Source organism: Ovis canadensis, chromosome 7 (genome assembly GCF_042477335.2).
Source record: "Ovis canadensis isolate MfBH-ARS-UI-01 breed Bighorn chromosome 7, ARS-UI_OviCan_v2, whole genome shotgun sequence".
Classification (NCBI taxonomy): Eukaryota; Metazoa; Chordata; class Mammalia; order Artiodactyla; family Bovidae; genus Ovis; species Ovis canadensis.
Window position 1 is genome coordinate 53,168,648 of NC_091251.1, and position 17,382 is coordinate 53,186,029.

At 37.9% G+C, this 17,382-nt stretch overlaps 3 protein-coding genes across 4 annotated transcripts in view; 1 reads left to right on the forward strand and 2 right to left on the reverse strand.

The window, feature by feature from the left end:
* Positions 1 to 214: 214 nt before the first annotated feature.
* Positions 215 to 8,913, reverse strand: DNAAF2 (dynein axonemal assembly factor 2). The gene is made up of 3 exons (XM_069596116.1): positions 6,384 to 8,913; positions 3,112 to 3,255; positions 215 to 2,220 (listed from the first exon to the last, which is right to left on the reverse strand). The coding sequence occupies exons 1-3, from the start codon at positions 8,220 to 8,222 to the stop codon at positions 1,717 to 1,719; spliced, it is 2,487 nt and encodes an 828-aa protein (XP_069452217.1). The 5' UTR covers positions 8,223 to 8,913; the 3' UTR covers positions 215 to 1,716.
* The window catches only part of KLHDC1 (kelch domain containing 1), a 76,347-nt gene continuing 66,078 nt past the window's right edge, over positions 7,114 to 17,382 (forward strand). Inside the window, exon 1 of the mRNA XM_069596125.1 lies at positions 7,114 to 7,356. Coding sequence (XP_069452226.1) covers positions 7,354 to 7,356 — 3 coding nt within the window. The 5' untranslated portion in view covers positions 7,114 to 7,353. The remainder of the gene's footprint in view (positions 7,357 to 17,382) is intronic.
* Positions 10,789 to 17,382, reverse strand: part of POLE2 (DNA polymerase epsilon 2, accessory subunit) — a 29,742-nt gene continuing 23,148 nt past the window's right edge. Inside the window, exons 16-19 of one of the 2 annotated variants that reach the window (XM_069596117.1) lie at positions 17,128 to 17,236; positions 16,134 to 16,310; positions 14,030 to 14,097; positions 10,789 to 10,904 (exon numbers count right to left, since the gene is read on the reverse strand). In XM_069596117.1, the coding sequence (XP_069452218.1) occupies positions 10,886 to 10,904; positions 14,030 to 14,097; positions 16,134 to 16,310; positions 17,128 to 17,236 (373 nt within the window). In that variant the 3' untranslated portion in view covers positions 10,789 to 10,885. The remainder of the gene's footprint in view (positions 10,905 to 14,029; positions 14,098 to 16,133; positions 16,311 to 17,127; positions 17,237 to 17,382) is intronic. The other variant, XM_069596118.1, reaches the window with a different exon arrangement.

Sequence of the window (17,382 nt, forward strand, 5' to 3'; positions counted from 1 at the left end):
CCACTAAAGACACTCTTGAAGGTTTAAAATTAGCATTACATTTTATTTCTACATTGTATAAGTAAGTTTGAAATAAAACCCAGCTCTTGACAGTCCATTCCCTTTGGAGGAAACTGGCTTTCAAATTAGCCACGTAGAGATAATGAGCAATAAAAAGCTGCTGTGTAAGTGAAATATAGCCAGAAATGAAACAAAGTTCAGTCTTGCCAAAGTGAAACATGTTCTAGAGCCAGCTTTATTTTACCAGAAATCGCACTTTTTAAAACAAGAAACAGGCTTAAAATTTATTCCATATTTAACATGTTTCCCTTAACATACATAATTGCATTCAACCAAAATACTCATAGACTAATTTCTGTGTTGATACTGCAAATAGTCATTTCAGCCTAAAGACTGTGTACCCTAATGGACAGTCACAAAATTATTACTGAATCAAATAATTCCTATCATGGTTGAAGAATGTATGTGGTCATCTATAATGGCGCAAATAGTTCTGTTTTATGAGTTCCTTTTCCAGGTTTTATTGGAGATAAAGTGTATATCAGGATGAACTGCCAGGGGTTGTTTGGTTTTTGGTGCTCTGACCTGACCTCCCTAGTTCAAAAAGACTAAAGAAATTAGGCAGTTTCCTGGACTAAGGTAAGGCCAGAGGTTTGAGTTAGTAGCTGACTTTGGAACAGAAATACATCATCAGCTCATGGTCTTGGGGTCAGCAATTGGATCAACAAATATTTTCCTTTCTATACTTTTATGTTGTCCTAAAACTTTTTGTGAGAGAAAAAAGAAACTATTGCAATTTTCTCCTGGCCTTATATAAAATATTCCATAAAACTCATAATTTAGCAACTATTAAAAACATCTGCTGCCCTCTTTTAGGTATTATAAAAGAAACTGATTAGAAAACACTAGCTTTTGTTGTTGTCTTCATGTAATACTATAAGGAAGACAATTTTCCTATTGGAGTAAATTCTCAGATTTTCTTAAATTGTCTTGTTCTAAAACTTGTAAACTAATTTTATAAAACCAAGGAATGTTTTACTAATTTCCAAAAAATTATTTTAAATTTTGAGTTTTCAAAGTCATTAATAACCTTTATTTATATATACGTATATACCCACACATTTATATGGTGACTTACATATGAGAAGAATAAGATACAGAGTTGAAGCAAAAATGCTAAATTTCAGTGCATTTGTATTGTTTGGATCATTTAACACTGGTTAATAAAGTTCTTTCAGAATCTCTATGACAAGCATAAATACTGAATAAATCCTATTTAGTGAGACTTATTAAACACATAGTTTTGAGATTCTCCTTCCCCCAACACACACACTCTATTGTGTGTGCTTTTAGTTCATTACATTCTTGAGAATTACTTTTTGTGACACTATATTTTGAAACTTTATTAAAGTAATAGCAAACAAAAGCCAAAAATAAGACTATAAACAGGTTGTATTGACACTAAACATTTAATTCTCCATTAGAAAAAACATACAACAGAAGAATCACAAAACTTACTTCCATAATTAAGGAAGCTTTGTATTGACATAAACTCTGTGTACACGCACACACACAAAATATACCTTCAGTTTCCCCATAAGAATAAAAATACAAATTTTAATTTTATACTTTTTTGAATGCTTTTGGTTTTAAGATAGTAAACAATCTGTTTCATATCCAAAAGTTTTTACTCAGCCTCTAAAAAATGATACAGAATTAATCCAAGTCATAAAGCAAAGAATTCTGAAAACTGAATGAGCAGTGAGTCACATGATCTTTAAAGATCTGCACACTACCATCCTGCATATTGGTTTCCTTTATGTGGTCAAAACCAGGTGTATTGTGAACTGCAGTTTTGTTCAGTAACGAAGATGGGTGATTTCCATCCAATTCTTTCTCTTCAGTTATTACTGGTTCTTTTAAGTTATCTTTTCTTTCATTTGCATAAACAGCACTTTTGTCTTTTATAAATTCACGTTCCTTTTCTGACTTAGGTTGCTGAGACTTTGCAAACAGCTTTTGAGAAACATCAAGAGCCCCTTGCTGCAAGCATGCGACTGAACAACTGTCTGCTTCTAGTACTGTGACTGCTACAGATGAATCAGAATCAGTTGTTGAAGTGGTAGCATGTTCTATATTTTCTTTTTCTGTCAGAGGACTTCCTTCATGGACTCTTTCTTCTTTTTCATGAAGCTGCTCAGAGTTACTGCATTCTTGGAACTATGTTAAGAGAAACAGCAAATTAATAATTCATTGAAACAAACAGAAAAGTAAATTATACCCTCTGGAAACTTTTAAGTTGTGAAGGAATAAGCCGGTAGACTTGCAAATCCGCTTCCTGGCTTCCCCTTCAAAGTCAATCTCCAAATGCTGCCAGTCATTTTTTAACAGTGCAAACCGGGCATTGATTCTCTAATTAAATCCTTTCGCTGACTCTTCATCTCCTTCAGGATAAAACAATCTTAGCCTATAAATCTTTTAACATGGCCTATAAAGCCCAGTAACAGTCATTCTTATAAGGGCATTCTTGGTTCACTGGTTAGGACTCCACCCTCTCACTTCCAAGGACCTGGGGTCAATCCCTGATTAGGAAACTAAGATTCTTCTTTGGCCTCCAGAAGCAGCCAAAAAATTTAAAAAGGGCATTCTTGAATTTTCCTGTATTTCTGTGATTCTTCAGAACCTCTTTCTCACCTAGTTCACATGTAAGTCAACTGTGCTAGTTACTAAATTATTTAAGTCTAATATAAAAGACTATAACCAAACTTAACCTAGAAAGAATGAACAAACCATATAATATATAGTTCCAGTGGTTTGAGAATCAAAAAGAGTTGTTAGTCCCTGGACTAACACATTTCCCAAAATGTTCGTTTCTCTCTATTCCTCACTGAACAGTTATTTTGGGATTAAATGAGATAACATAAGTGAAAATCAATCATAGATGTGTAATAGTAAAATACACATCAAAAAAAGGTCTGTATTCTTAACATCACTCTTCCCAGCCATTATGTGCATTTAAAGTTATGATATAAAAAATCAAGAATTAAGTGATTTGTCAGGCTTCAACCTTGCCCCAAATCACTAATCCATAAAGCCTACCCAAATCCTTACCTTTGCATGTATTTCAATCTTACTATCAGTAACCTGAAGAACTTCAATTAATGGTGGAGTCACAGGTAATGTCTGTTTGAATGGAGGGCTCAGGACCTCTTCAAGAAACTCATTAACATTGTCTTCATTGACAAATAACCTTTCCTAAAATAAAAAAAGAAAAAATATTCTACTTTATTGGTCATACTTGACAGAATTGTATCTAAAATCAGCTCATAACAATTCTCACACAGTTCAGGTCTTCACTTTTAAAATGTTTATTTCATGTTTTTCCTATGCTTTTTTGGCCAAAGAAAACAGTATTGTACAGAGCAAAAAGAATAGCAAGAGTACACACATATATAGGAGAAGATCCTAAAATAAAGTCATAGTTCCTTGTCTAGGTCTGTATAAATCTGAGGTATGCTTTCCCTCCAGATAATCCTACTTACAAATCATATCTTCCTTTTTTCCCCCTCTCAGTATTTTGTAAGAATAACATCACCTCTAGTTTTAAATGTAGTCCAAACTATAAAATGTAATTCAATTTTAGAACACTTCCTAATGAGTCAGCTAAAGATAGACAAGACAGGATGCATTCAAATTTTGTATGACCAATTTGCCTTTTAGTTCTTGGCTAGGTAAGAGCCAAGTATAATATTTTATTTAAGATAATTATATTCTATTTTCAAGCACTGTAATAATCCATTGCAACACTAGCATATAACTGTATGTAAGAATAAGGAAACACTATAAGTCAACTAATCTAAAAAAAAAAATGAGGAAACAAAACATTGTAAATCAACTATACTTAATGAAATTTTTTAAAAATTAAAAAAAGGAAGGCGGTAGATTACCAAACTATAGGACATACAAAAATCACTTTTGCAGGGAATCCCAAAGACAAAGCAATTTGTTCCTATTTGAGTATGTCAAGTGAATATAGGTATATGGTTAGGTCTTTGAAGGAATAACTATATTTTAAATTCTTCAAATCAGTTCACCATTGCCCCAAATAAAAATTTTTCCTCTGTACTACAATATAAACAAATTAATTACAAATACACACAAATGCATTATTTGGTCCAAACTGGGGGCGTGGTGGGGAAGGGAATCAGAAAGTGATGTTTCGAATTCCCTTCTATTAAACATAACTTGTGAACACCTACCAAACAAAAGTGAGCTTTGCTGAAAGAAAAACTGTACATTTGAAATAATTTGCCTTGTATTATCTGAAGATCTAGGCGACAGAATAATACTGTAGGGTACAAACAACCCTCCCCCGCAAAGCATTTCTAAGGTCCATGTCTCTGCAAAAGACTTACACATTAACTGCAAAAACTACACCAGACAGTTCAGTTACCTCAGAAAAGTAACATTTATAATGGCAATGGTTATGATTAAAATAGAAAGGATTTGCATAAACTTGCCCTCTCCATCTAATGACTAATTTTACTATAAAAGATAATAAATTCAGAGGTCCTAAAGCTCTACGAAAATTCCCAGTGAAGACTTAAGGTTTACAGAAATGTATTTTGTACTTGTGTGTAAAGTAACAAATTCTGACCCTGACAGCCACAAATCAGTCTCTTTATAATATTTTCATATAATGCATATAATAATGTAATCATTATATATGTCTACTCACAAAATACTGTTGTGATTTTTTTTAAAACTTTTTTTTTTTACTTTAATACAGCCGGGCCAGTAAAATTTAAAGGAAAAAAATTGAACATTATGGTTCCATCAACCTCAGCAAATGTGATGATTAATGAAGTAATTATAATTATAAATCTATTTCAGGCTTCAAAAATATAAAACACAGTTGCCCTAATCCCATTTTGGTCTAGTTTCTTTGCTAAAATAACATTCAGATACTAGAAAATCAGATTAAAATATATTCTTTAGTATTCTCTCAAATGCTGTCCATTAAAGCTTTCGTCCCACCTTGTGAGTTATTTTCTCATTTACTAAAACAATTACAGGAAAAAGACTGCCCTTTCCTAAATTTCCCCTTTCTGATGACATAAACAGATAGTCAATTTCATATTTTATTTTCTCACAAAGTATCTTACCTAGCCCTGCCTATTTATTTTACCATTATTGGAGGGTTTCAGTTAACCACTTCTCATACAAGATACACCTCATAAATATAAAAATTTAACTTACTAGTAAATTCTAGAAAAACACAGAAAGAAGTAAAACTTTCTGGCAGGTTAAAGAAACCCCAAGGCCCAAAGCTTAAATTTCAATATATAATCTGTGCAACTAGTGTTCTGAATTAGGGAATTTAACCCTTGAAGATCTTATAAGAGCAAAAAAAATTACATGTAACATTGATACAAACCTCAATCAAAATACCAATTAATTGTTGACTTATGAGTGTAAAATTTCTATAGAAGTTCAAATTTTAAGTAGGTTCTCTCCCCTCCCACCTCCCCCAGTATTTGCCAATAGTTCTGGAGTACTGAATTGACTCTCAAGATCCTAGTAGTAACTACAAAATTATATCCTAGGTAAACCTAAGAGTCACCCTCAGTTTTTGACTAAAAGAGATGGAGCTGATGTCGGTACTAAGGATTATATTACACTTTGTTAAATGACAGCCATTATGCCAAATGCTACTAGGGAAGAGATTAAAACTGATGCCAAAAGAAGCAATTTCAGTGTCATGTAAAGACCACTAGAGGTCAATCCCACCAACATCAGAGAGTAAAATTAAGCTGCACCTTATGTTAGAGGACGCAAGGTATTTAGATTCAGCCCTGGGTCTGAGTTAAGGTTTTTCCGCAGAAAAACTGGCACAGGCCGAGTTAATTTTGCTCTCTGGAAGTAAACTATTATTTACTTTCTAAGGTTGGGAAAAGCTATTTAAAACTGAAAATAACGCTATGATAGAATGTCTCTTCCCTATTTGTGTCACAAACCCCTTTGAGAATATGACTAAAGTTATTATAGTCCTCCCCAGAAGAAAACCCTCAACTTTGTGTATACAATTTTAGAGGTCTACGGATCCCTGAGAATCCATTCATGCATTGAGGGTGACTTTGAAGACTTGAAACCCATCTACAAGAGAGTATGCGTTAAATTTTCTTCGTTGTTGGTTCCCCCCGCCCCCCCCCCCCCCAATTTTGCGTTTAACGTGTACTGACGTCTTTCATCAAGGGTTATCAACTTCAAGTCGTCAGGAGAGAAGTTATAATGGAAAACTCTTTGTTCAGGATAAACTATGAGGATGACTGTGATAAGTGGAATAGAATGTCAAACATTAAGACTCAAGAAAGAACTGTTACCTCCAAACAACAGTTGTTTAAACCGTAATACCACTCTCTCCAGTATCCATGGCATTCTGGAGATTTGGCCAGGTCTATGACTGCGTTGTTGGAAGAAATGCTAACCACTGGTTCCTTGGTACTCAATTTATTCTCTGGAGTAAATTGCAAAAAGAAGGAATAATAAACTAAGTCTTGGGTAGAGAAAGATAGTTTGTACCAGAGGGGGTTCACTTCCCCTTGAAGACTTTGAGGCAGGATCCAAGGCACTTGAATGAGCAGAGTCAGGGATTCTTCATCCTGACTACACTGCAAAGGCGGACACAAAGCTTCCGCGTGGTCGGTCCCGGGACCACCCATCGCTCGACAAGCCGGCTCCCTGCCGGGGCCTTCCCGGGTCTCGCGAGCCTCCACGCCGAGGGTCGGGCGCACGCTCGGGCTCCCTACAGAAAGGCCCGCGTCAAGGTCCCCGCAGGAAGTACTAAGTGCGCCTCCGCCACGGTCCCCAGGTGAGTTCCCGGCTCCGGGAGGCGGCTCCTTCCCGGTCCCCGTGGTTGGTATCTCTTGCCCGCCGAAATCCCGCTCCTCGGATTCTGCGACGCGCTCCTTCCCGGCAGCGTCCAGTGTGGTGATCCCGGCGTCTGCAGCCCGGGTTCGGCTGGGACCTGAGCTTGTGTCTCCAGCACAAAACCCCGCCGGGCCCGCCTCCCCCCGGCGAGCGGAAGCGCAGGCCGCGCCGTCAGTTCCTGGCGGGTCGGATGCCTCTTCCGGGGACGCGGCGGGCTCCGGGCGCGAGGCGGTCGGCGCCACGGGAAGCGTGACCACCAGCTGCCGCCGGGCCTTGTTGAACTGTGCCTTGCCGCGGCTGTCATCCACTGGGTACGGGAGCGAGAGTCGCAAACGGTAGTCGGGCTTCCTTGAGTCAAGGCATAGCAGCTTCCCCGTCACCTCCAGCGCCGCCTGCTCGGCAGATCGCAGCAACGGCAACTCGATGGTAACCACCAGCTCTTGGGGCACTGTGCCGGGCACCGAGTCCCGGGAGCAGCGGTAATCTTGGAGGTCCACGTGGTGGCGCTGCACCACGCTGTAGCGAGGCTCGGTGGGGGCAGGCTGCCGGACAGCCTCCGGAGGGGAGGGCTCCTGGGGCCGGGGGACCGCAGCGCTCACGCCGGCCGCCGGGTATCGGTAGGGGTAGGGGAAATCGGGGAAAGAGCTCTCCGGCTCCACTTCGGGCCGGGCCGGCGCGCCTCCGGGCAGGGGCGTGCGCAGCACGGCGGCATCCGGGGTCCCCTTGTACTTGATCTTCAGGGTCTTGGCGTTCCTCCGGTCCAACTTCACGCCGAACTGCTTCTCCACGGCCTCCAGGGCCGTGGCGTCCAGCATCTGGCGGAAGCGCTCGTGGCGCCGGGCCAGCGCGATCGCGTCTGGGTGGAAGACCACGTCGTAGACAGTGTAGCGGGTGCCGCGCCCCCCAGCGTACTCGCGGCCGGGGGCCAGGCTGTAGGGCAGGGACCACTGGCTGCCGGACACCGCGCCCCCAGAGCCGGGTTGGCTGCTGGGCGCGCCCACCAGCGTGTTGCTGCACACGTTCACGAAGCAGCGCCGGGTCCCGTCCAGGCTGGTGCGCAATACGTGGCCCGGCTCCGGGTGCACGAACCGCACCTCCACTCCGCGCTCACGCTCCAGCGCCGTGATCTCCTCCTCGTAGCGCCGTCGGTTCTCAGGGTCTGTGAGCTCCTCGGCGTACTCGGAGAACATTCGCCGGAACTCCGGGTCCTGGAAGGCGGAGGTGAGCCGCTGGACCTCCTCTCCACTCAGATCCAAGTCTTCTAACGGCGAAGAGGCTGCAGCCTTGGCCATGCTGCCCTTCGGCTCCTTGCGCGGAGGCCAAGGGAGATGGATCTGAGACCTAGTGGGTGGGACGAGCGGTGAAATCGCTAGTCTGCGGAGAGAGAGGCGGCGGAGGTCTGTAACCGCCTCAGAACTGAGCCTGTGCGGCGCGTGCTCGTTGCCATAGTGACACCACCAACACCCAGGAGGAGCGGCAGGAACAGGGATGATGGAAATGACAGAAATAGCCTTAGTTTCTTCAGACCAACATCCTACGTTCTTTAGATTCCTGTGCCATGTGCAGTTACCTCTGCAGAATAAGCATCTTAATAATTGTAATTTCCAGCATTATGTACGTTATTCGTTGTTCAGAACCCTTCAAGGTAGACCTGATCCTCAATTCACAGATGAGATGAGACCTGAAAAGTTACCTCACCAAAGTCACACAGCTAATGCACCACCCAGCAGTCACAAACTGTGATTCTATCGTAAGTTTTTCTGCTTTAATCACTTCGCTAAATCAACATTTCACTCGTCTAGATATTTCACCAGTTTACCCTATTTACAACTCTCACTTGGTGTGAGAGTTATGTGCAGGTTATTCATAAATAACCAATCATCAGCAAACATTACTTTCTTAATAAAAATGCAAATATAAGATACCACATTCACCTATAAAAATGGAAAAGGCTTTCTTTAAAAAAAATCACTCTATTTCCTTGGGGTGGTAGAATTTATATTAAAATTTTTCTAGAAAGTAGTTTGGTATCTATGTCAAAAGCCTTTAGAATGTGCATCCTTTTTTTAATGCAGAAATTCCAATTCTAAAAACATGCTCAAGGCACTATTACGATTCTAAAGGTTTGGGAGGAATCTAAGAATTCAGCAGTGGGACTGGTTGAGCAGATTTGGGTAGAGCCATACAATGGGATTCTAGCAGCCATTCGAATTGATATTATAGAAGAACATTTATTGACTGAGGTAGTTATTAATTGGTAGTTGTTAAATTCAGTGATCATTTTTCTGTCCTCATTTTGTTGACAGCCTCAGCAACATTTAACATAATGTTGGCATTTACCTCAGTGACAAGACACTATCCAGGTTTTCCTCCTACCTCATCAGATACAGTTCCTGTGGTTTCCCCACACTGAGACCAAGTGTTGGCTTTTTTCATAGCACAGAAATCTCAGCCCACTCCCCTCTTGTGTGATCTACCTGGCCTCTTAAGGCATAATGTCACATGATGGTGCTTTAGACCCAGATCTCTGAGGTGAGGTCAGCCATGCTGATTACACACCAAGTAGGCGAGCACACCACCTCTCTGTTGGTCCTCACAGTATTAGCTCTGGGTACTCCTGCAGTACTGTTTGTCTGCTACCCCATTTTTCAGATCCATGCTTCCTTTTAATTTCCAGTCAATGTCCAAACTGGTTCTAATTCCTGTCTTATTCTAATAATTATAATTCTGGTAATTTACCTGCTCATAGTTAACTGCTCTGCTTCATCTTTCTTCACCTTGCTAACCCCTAATGCACCCTGTATTTCTAGGCATTAAATGTGTTCCTAAAGAAATCTTTCATGTTTAGCTCTATGGTTCTTGAAACTAGACCAACAATCTGGCAGTGTCTATTTCAGTACCAATTTCAAGGCCTAGATTGTAAATTTTTCCAAGTAATCTAGTAGCTTTTGGAATTATGCCTTGATTTCACTTTTAATCAAAATTTCCAGGCTTTAATATTCTTGAGATTAAAGCTCTATCTTGCTGTTTTAACATCAGGTCTTTTCTAATATTTTGAAAATTTACATCCTCAAACCATATCTCAAATTGCCACTTCATCCTTAACCAAAATTCGCTTATCACAATATGCAGATTAAATTTCTTGAGGAATTTCCTTCAATGTCATTTTAGTTTTATTAGTATCTCTTCCCGCCACAGCTAAGTTTCTTTGAAAGAAGGGTCTTCCATTCCAAGTTGTCTATAATATTAAGATTATTCCTATGTTTGAAACACTCTTTGTACCTTTAACAATGTCCTATCACTCAGATTGATTTCTGGGCTCTCATTGTAGTTCCCGCCATAAACTAAAAGATAAGGGGATGGTATTGAGTGGTTATGCCCAAAATAGAAAAACAGGGCTGCTTCAAAGTGAATATTACTTCTCTTAAAGGTAAAAACTGTGAGGACAATGTTTTTAAATTTTCAGTGCAAAAGGTAATGTATTGAATACCACAGTAATATCCTGAAACATGGTTTTCACTATCATTAAAATAAATTCTATGATTTGAAATTTAAACAATTTGAAATTATTAAATACACCATTCAACAGTTAGCATGTGAATTGTTCAATCGCTCCCATGCCAGGCTCCCCTCTCCTTCACTATCTCCTAGAGTTTGCTCAAATTCATATCCAAGCATATAACTAGTATAGAAATAATGAAATTTAAATTTTTATATACAAATATATACTTAGATTATGTATTTTTACACATTTTCATATTTTCCTTACGATTATACAGAAAATATTTTTCCTATGAAACTTTGTAAAGTATACCATCATGTTTATAAAAAGTTATAAATAGAAATTTAAACAGGACATTCTAAAGTTTACCATAATTTTATTATAATTTAATAACAATTACATAAAATAAGCAGATGATTGATGAATTCTGTTTCTTCAGATGATCTAAGAATCTCAAAACCCTTGAAGTTTGCTGAAAATAGAAAATATTCACAAAATTAAACATCTTGGAAAGCTAAGTTATACATTTCTTAATATCTAGTTTTAATTTTAAAAATAGGTCAATACATGCACATTGCTCCAAATTCCAAAGGGGACACAGTAGAAAATAAGTCTGTCTCACTCTATTTCTGTTCTCTAGAAGCAACAGTTATATCCTTACAAAGACTGTCTAATCATATATAAAGGACTGTCTAATCGCATATAAGCATGTGTAGGGGTAAATGCTTTAAAAACACAAACACAAGTGGTAGAATACATGAACACTATTCTATGCCTTTTTTTCAATTAGTAATAAATACACGATATATTTATAATTTTAACTAATCCTTTATTGAAATTAATGTAAATTAGAAAAGTCAGAATATAACTTTTAAATGGGTATATATTTAAACTATTTGTTTTGCTGTTATAAAAACTACAGTAAAAACAGCTATACCCACTTTTATGCATAAACCCAAGTATACCTGTAGGATAAATTCCTAGAAATGAAATAGATGGTATATGCAGTTGAGGTCTTAAGAAATCTTATTCAATTGCCCTCTGTAGAGGTTTGTGTGTTTTTTTTTTAACCATTTTTATTCTGACCGACTATTGTATGAGAATGGGTGTTTCTCCTGTACATCACTAACATTATGTTTTTAAATACAACAACTATATTTGAAAGCACCCGTTGAAACAGGATTAACCTCAGTCCACTTTGGCTACATTTCTGTGTTAACTCTGAAATATGATTTCACAAATATTCTAAGAAAAAATTCTTTTTAGGAGAAACTATTATTTATAAGTTATTTCACGAAATTATTTCACTGTATCATAAAAATTTTTTCTCTCTTTCAAAACAAAGGAAAAAAGCATACATTAACTTGTTCGATCTAGCACTGAAAAAATTCCTCAAATTATCACTACTAAATTATAGTTTGGAAATTAGGTCAAGGGTTTTAGTATCTGACTCCACAGATGATAAATGGACCAACTATGTCAACAATAGTATCAACTTCAAGTCAAGGCCTGTGCTAGAAACTTTAAGAGGGACAGGCACATAAGTGACTTTTCATACAGCATATTAAGAACTGTCATAGAAGTCTGTATACAGTCCTTAAAACACTAAACAATTCTGCATGTCATTCAGGAAACATTATAAGAAATTTAACTGAAGTGTCCTGTGCCATCATAATTAATAAATCAGTTAAATCCTATTGTGGTTTTTCTATCTCTAGAATATTAAATGGTTTGCTAAGATAGATATAATAAAAGGATAAAAGTTAAGAAGGAAATTCAGGTAAGAGAAAAATACAGATCAAAGAAGATGAGGCCAGAGCCACCGCCAACATTTATGCTAGTAATTCCTGCTGCTGTAGAGGTGGGCTGCACACTTGGCTGTGCTCCTGGCAGCGAAAGCAAAGGGAGTCTATCAGATTTACAGTCTTCCCAAGATGAAAATGAACAGTTGCTTGGGACAGGCACAGATTTCTTTTGTTCTGAGACCTGTTGAAAGTGCTCACTATTGGTTTTCATAGCAGAATAAGTTTCATATGTCTGTTAATTTACAACAAAACGCAGTTCAGTAAAAGTCAATCTAAAGGTGGACAAAACGGAATTCCCTGGTGGTCCAGTGGTTAGGACCCTGCATGTTCACTGACAAGGTCATGGGTTTGATCTCTGGTTTGGGAACTAACATTCTGAAATCTGGCATAGTGCAGCCAAAGATTGTTTTGAAAGATGGACAAAATATGCTTCAGAGGTAGCTTAATCCTGGGGTCACAAAATCACTGTCAACAACAGGGAGTAGTTGAGACAGGGTAAGAGTGTTTGCCCTGACCTAAAAGCATTACAAATTTAAAAAATTTCTTTAAGGATTCATTGTTAACTAAAGTCAAACATATGTTCAGTTTATGGAACAGAGGCTAGAATATCAGTGACTTTTATGAGTATCTGGCTGGTTATATTCCAAAAACTAAGCTGTGCCTGGAATGCAGTAAGAATCAAATACATGTCAAATGAGCGAATCCAATAATAAAATTTAGTGTGTCCCAAAGTGAACAGACTTTTTCCTCCATGAATACTGAGCAGCAAAAATAATGCAAAAAATTTTTTTTCAAGAAATATATATAAGAAACTATTAATCATGATTTCAGGGTTATGAAGTAGAGGTATGTTTTCTTTCTCTATTTTATACTTTTAAGCATTGTTTGAAATTTTTATCATGTATTTGTGCTTTTATTTAAATAAATTTGTTAATTATAAAAAGTAAGGTTGAGTGTCAAGATTATATTCTCTAACAAGAACCTGGAGGTATTTGGTTACTGTTCTTAACTGGTGGGAAATAAAATACAATTAATGGAGAAATCACATGTTAGGATGCCTGTATCTAAGGGGAACTGTTAAAAATGCACATTTCTGGGTGCTACAACTGGAGAGACATTTAATAAGGTTGGGATGGGATCTTGTAATTTAACACTTTTAACATGGACCTCAAAGGATTCTCATGCATGTGGTCTATAGGACACCCTCTGAAAACTACTACCCACCAGGTAATTATTCTTTTTTTCCTCAGGACCTCCCCACACCAACAATTCTTTCCTGCCAATTTAAGGCAGATTACCTGGGTTTTGAGTGGCTCAGCTGGTAAAGAATCTGCCTGCAATACTGAAGACCTGAGATTGATCCCTGGGTTTAGAAGATCCCCTGGAGAAGGGAAAGGCCACCCCCTCCAGTATTCTGGCCTGGAGAATTCCATGGACTGTATAGTCCAGGGGGTCTCAAAGAGTCAGACATGATTGAGGGACTTTCACATGTGGAAGGCAAGACTGCCCTTTCGGAATAATAACCTCATCACGAGTCAGCCTATAAAAGAACTAGCCCAGCCCTACAGCCAATCTGAGATTTCCCGCAGAAAACAGTTCTTGGTGTATCTCATACAAGTGTGCCATCAAGTACATACAATTCTGTGTCACACAGCATGAACACAATAAGTTCAGCCTAGAACATTGCCAATGAGCTACTGTAGTAATTTTTTAAAAACTCAGCACACCTTCAGAACATCTGATTTTTAGCAGTATTATGCCAAGAGACAGCTGTTTCTGAAGGCACACTTACCTATCTTCTACTATCTTATTGGAAGGATAAAATACTTTGAATGAAAATCCACTTCTTGGAAAAGAGCCCTTTGGAGAGAAAAATAACCATAAGTGAATACTCAACTTTTAAAAAAAGAACCCCTATTTTTAAAATCAAATTGCTTGCTCGTGGCTTAAAGATGAAAGTACAAGATGTGACTATAAAGTAAGGAGACAAATTTCTGTATGCTCTTTGTAGATTAAAAAATATTACTATTAAAGTATCTCCACTAGAAGGGAAAAGTAAAGTTGACCAGAACAGTCATGCTAAAAAATGTGGCCAGAAATGCTTAGGAGTGGGTCTGCTTAAGTATAAGAAATAAGCAGTACTGAATGATGCTTAGTAAGCATGCAAGAGACTCAAACATCCTGTTCAAGAAATCTTCCCTGCCCCTCTCCCTAGTGAAGACCTGGGATTGATGCCCCACCATGGTCCCCTCAAAGCAGCAGAGCAGGGTCACATATACAACTGTCCATTAGGAAACTCTCAATAAAGCAGACTCTTATCTTTGCAATCTTTGTGTCCCTGGCACTAGCTCAAAACGTGGCCTATTGCAGGCATTCATTAATGGGAATAAGTATCAAGAAAGGATGAAACAATGTCAAGACCAAGTTTTAGGGACTTCTCTGGTGGTCCAGCGGTTAAGAACCCACCTGCTAATGCAGGAGCCGTGGGTTCGATCCTTGCCCCTGGAAGATCCCACATGCTGCAGGGGAACTAAGCCCATGGACCACAACTACTGAGCCTGTGCTCTAGAGCCTGGTAGCCACAGCTGCTGAAGCCCGCTCACCCTAGAGCCTATGCTCTGCAATAAGAGAAGCCACTGCAATGAGAAGTCCAGGCACTGCAACTAGAGCATAGCCCCTGTTCGCCACAACTAGAGAAAGCCCACATGTAGCACCAAAGAGCCGGTGCAGCCAAAAATAAATAAAATTATTTAAAAACAGTTTTGAGCTTGTCCACAAAGCTGTAAATAATGTAAAATGGTGGTTTACTCATTTACAAGATGAAAAAGAAGAAAAATTCAGAAATAAAGTGTTTTCAAATGCAGCATTAACTATGAGAACACACAAAGAGTTCAGTTTAAATAAGGAAATAGCCTCATTGTGACAATATTGAAATATGAATAAAGATTCTGTAAAAATTAGGCCACAAATTACAAAAACAATGAAACCAAATCAATTGTGTACATCCTTATAGCAGTAGTTCCCAACCAGGGTCAGTTCTGTCCCCTAGAGACATTTTCGATTGTTAAAACTGGGAGCTGCTACTGGCATCTAATGGGTGGAAGTCAGGGATGCTGCTAAACACCCTGAAATGAACAGGACAGTGCCCCAAACAGAATTATCTGGTTCAAAATGTCAATAGTTGTGTGGTTGAAGAAGCTGGACAAAATAAATGTGTGAGAAAAGCAGTAAGGGATGATGTTTCTAAAAGTGACCTAGATTAAAAAAAAAAAAAGAACCAAAAAATTAAAGTCTAAAATTCATAAGAATCAAGGAAGCATACATATTAAAAATCACTACTGAAGATACTTGATATAAATAGCAACATTTATGCAGCATTTAACCCCCAAGTTCAAAAAGTCAGTTATACTTCTACAGAAATTCAGAAGCAACTTCAGGATTCTGAAGCATTTCAAGGTTCCACATAAAAATGAAATATTAAAGTGTGTCCCAGTAAGAATTTCAACATTCATCAGGCTTAGATTTTGGAGACCTGGACAATTTCTTAAAAAAAAAAAATCACTCTCAATGGACAAGTACCAGTAATATGTGTACAGAACACAGGATATATACTCTGAAAGTAATTTCTAGACAGGAATCCCAAGGCAAATTACTCTGAAGGGGAAAATTCGCATTTGGATTTATAATGGTGCCTTTTTTTTAAAGACTAAGTCACATTACTTTATAGTCACACATTCTTTTGAAAGTTTTAAAATTTTCTCTTTATACCAAATTAATTCTGTTACTTCATTGATAGTATGTTTTTACTCCAACAGTAACTGATTAAACATATACTTTAAAGAAGTAACACTCTAATCTTGACAAATTATGATACATAATGTTAACTACATTCTTACAGGGTTTATGCAGAGGCATTCAGTATTGGTCAAAGTAAAAGGATCATATTTGTCTGCGATGACAAGTAGGTCAGGCACAGGGTACACTCTCAGAGCATAGTCATATGCCCAATACACTGGACAGACATAGAGAGGGAGAGGAGTCAGGTGTCCTTGGGATAAGACAGTCTTTACAAACTACAAAAGAACGACACAAAACAAACTTCAGTGCATTTGTAAAAGCTAAAAGAGCAACAGAGAATTTCAAATTAAATACTGATTACCAAAGAGACTTAGAAAATTTGAGAAACATTTGGGAAAACTGAATCACGAAGCTTTGGGAACACTGATATGAAATTATCCTGTATTTTAGGAGAAATTTATGAGTTTTCACTTAATACTATAAAAGCTACTTCCCCAAAGAGTCATTTTGGAGCAGTTATATTTTTAGCTGTACAATAAACTCATTTCCTAATTCTGTTCATCTAAAAATAATTCCACAGCTTAGGTAATGCCAAGAATATATACTTGACCTACATACACATTGAAGGTTATAAAATACATACTAAAAATGCTGTGTGTGATCTATTTCCAAACTTATAAATGAGGATACATGTAACCAGTGATTGACAGCTGTATGTCAGGGAATCTCGATAAACACAACATCTTCCTAATGTGGGTATATCATAGGAAATATTTAATAAACATGATTAAAAACACATTTTCTTTAAATATATATATAAGTATGATGTAAGATTTGTGAGTTCTAAAGGCAAAACAGGAAGCTCCAAAGAAATTTCCTGCTTGTTCTGTGCTTTCTTCTGTCCATTAGGGGATACCTCAATAAGAAAACTGAGAAACACTGATTTAGGGAACAAAAATTACCTTACGGACAAAAGCGTGTTGAAATTATTTTGAACTATAAACAAAAAACAAAAGGGCAAGTGATTAAGTGACTTAAAATTTTATTTAAAGTCACATGTAAGATACCTTAATAAAGAAGTGCTTAACTTACATGATTAGGAATATCCAAATTGCTACTGGGAAAACGGACACAGTTTCTGCACATTTTATTCACTAAGTCTTCACGAAAGACAATAATTTCTTGTGTACAATACTGAATTCTGAAATGAAAATGGTAGTTGAATGTGACTTCCTCAGAAAAAAATATAATGTAATTTCAAAGGCAAGATGTTTTATAATACATTCCCACTTCAAATTCAACCATAATCTATTTATCCATGCATTTGACAGTAATTTATTGAGCTTT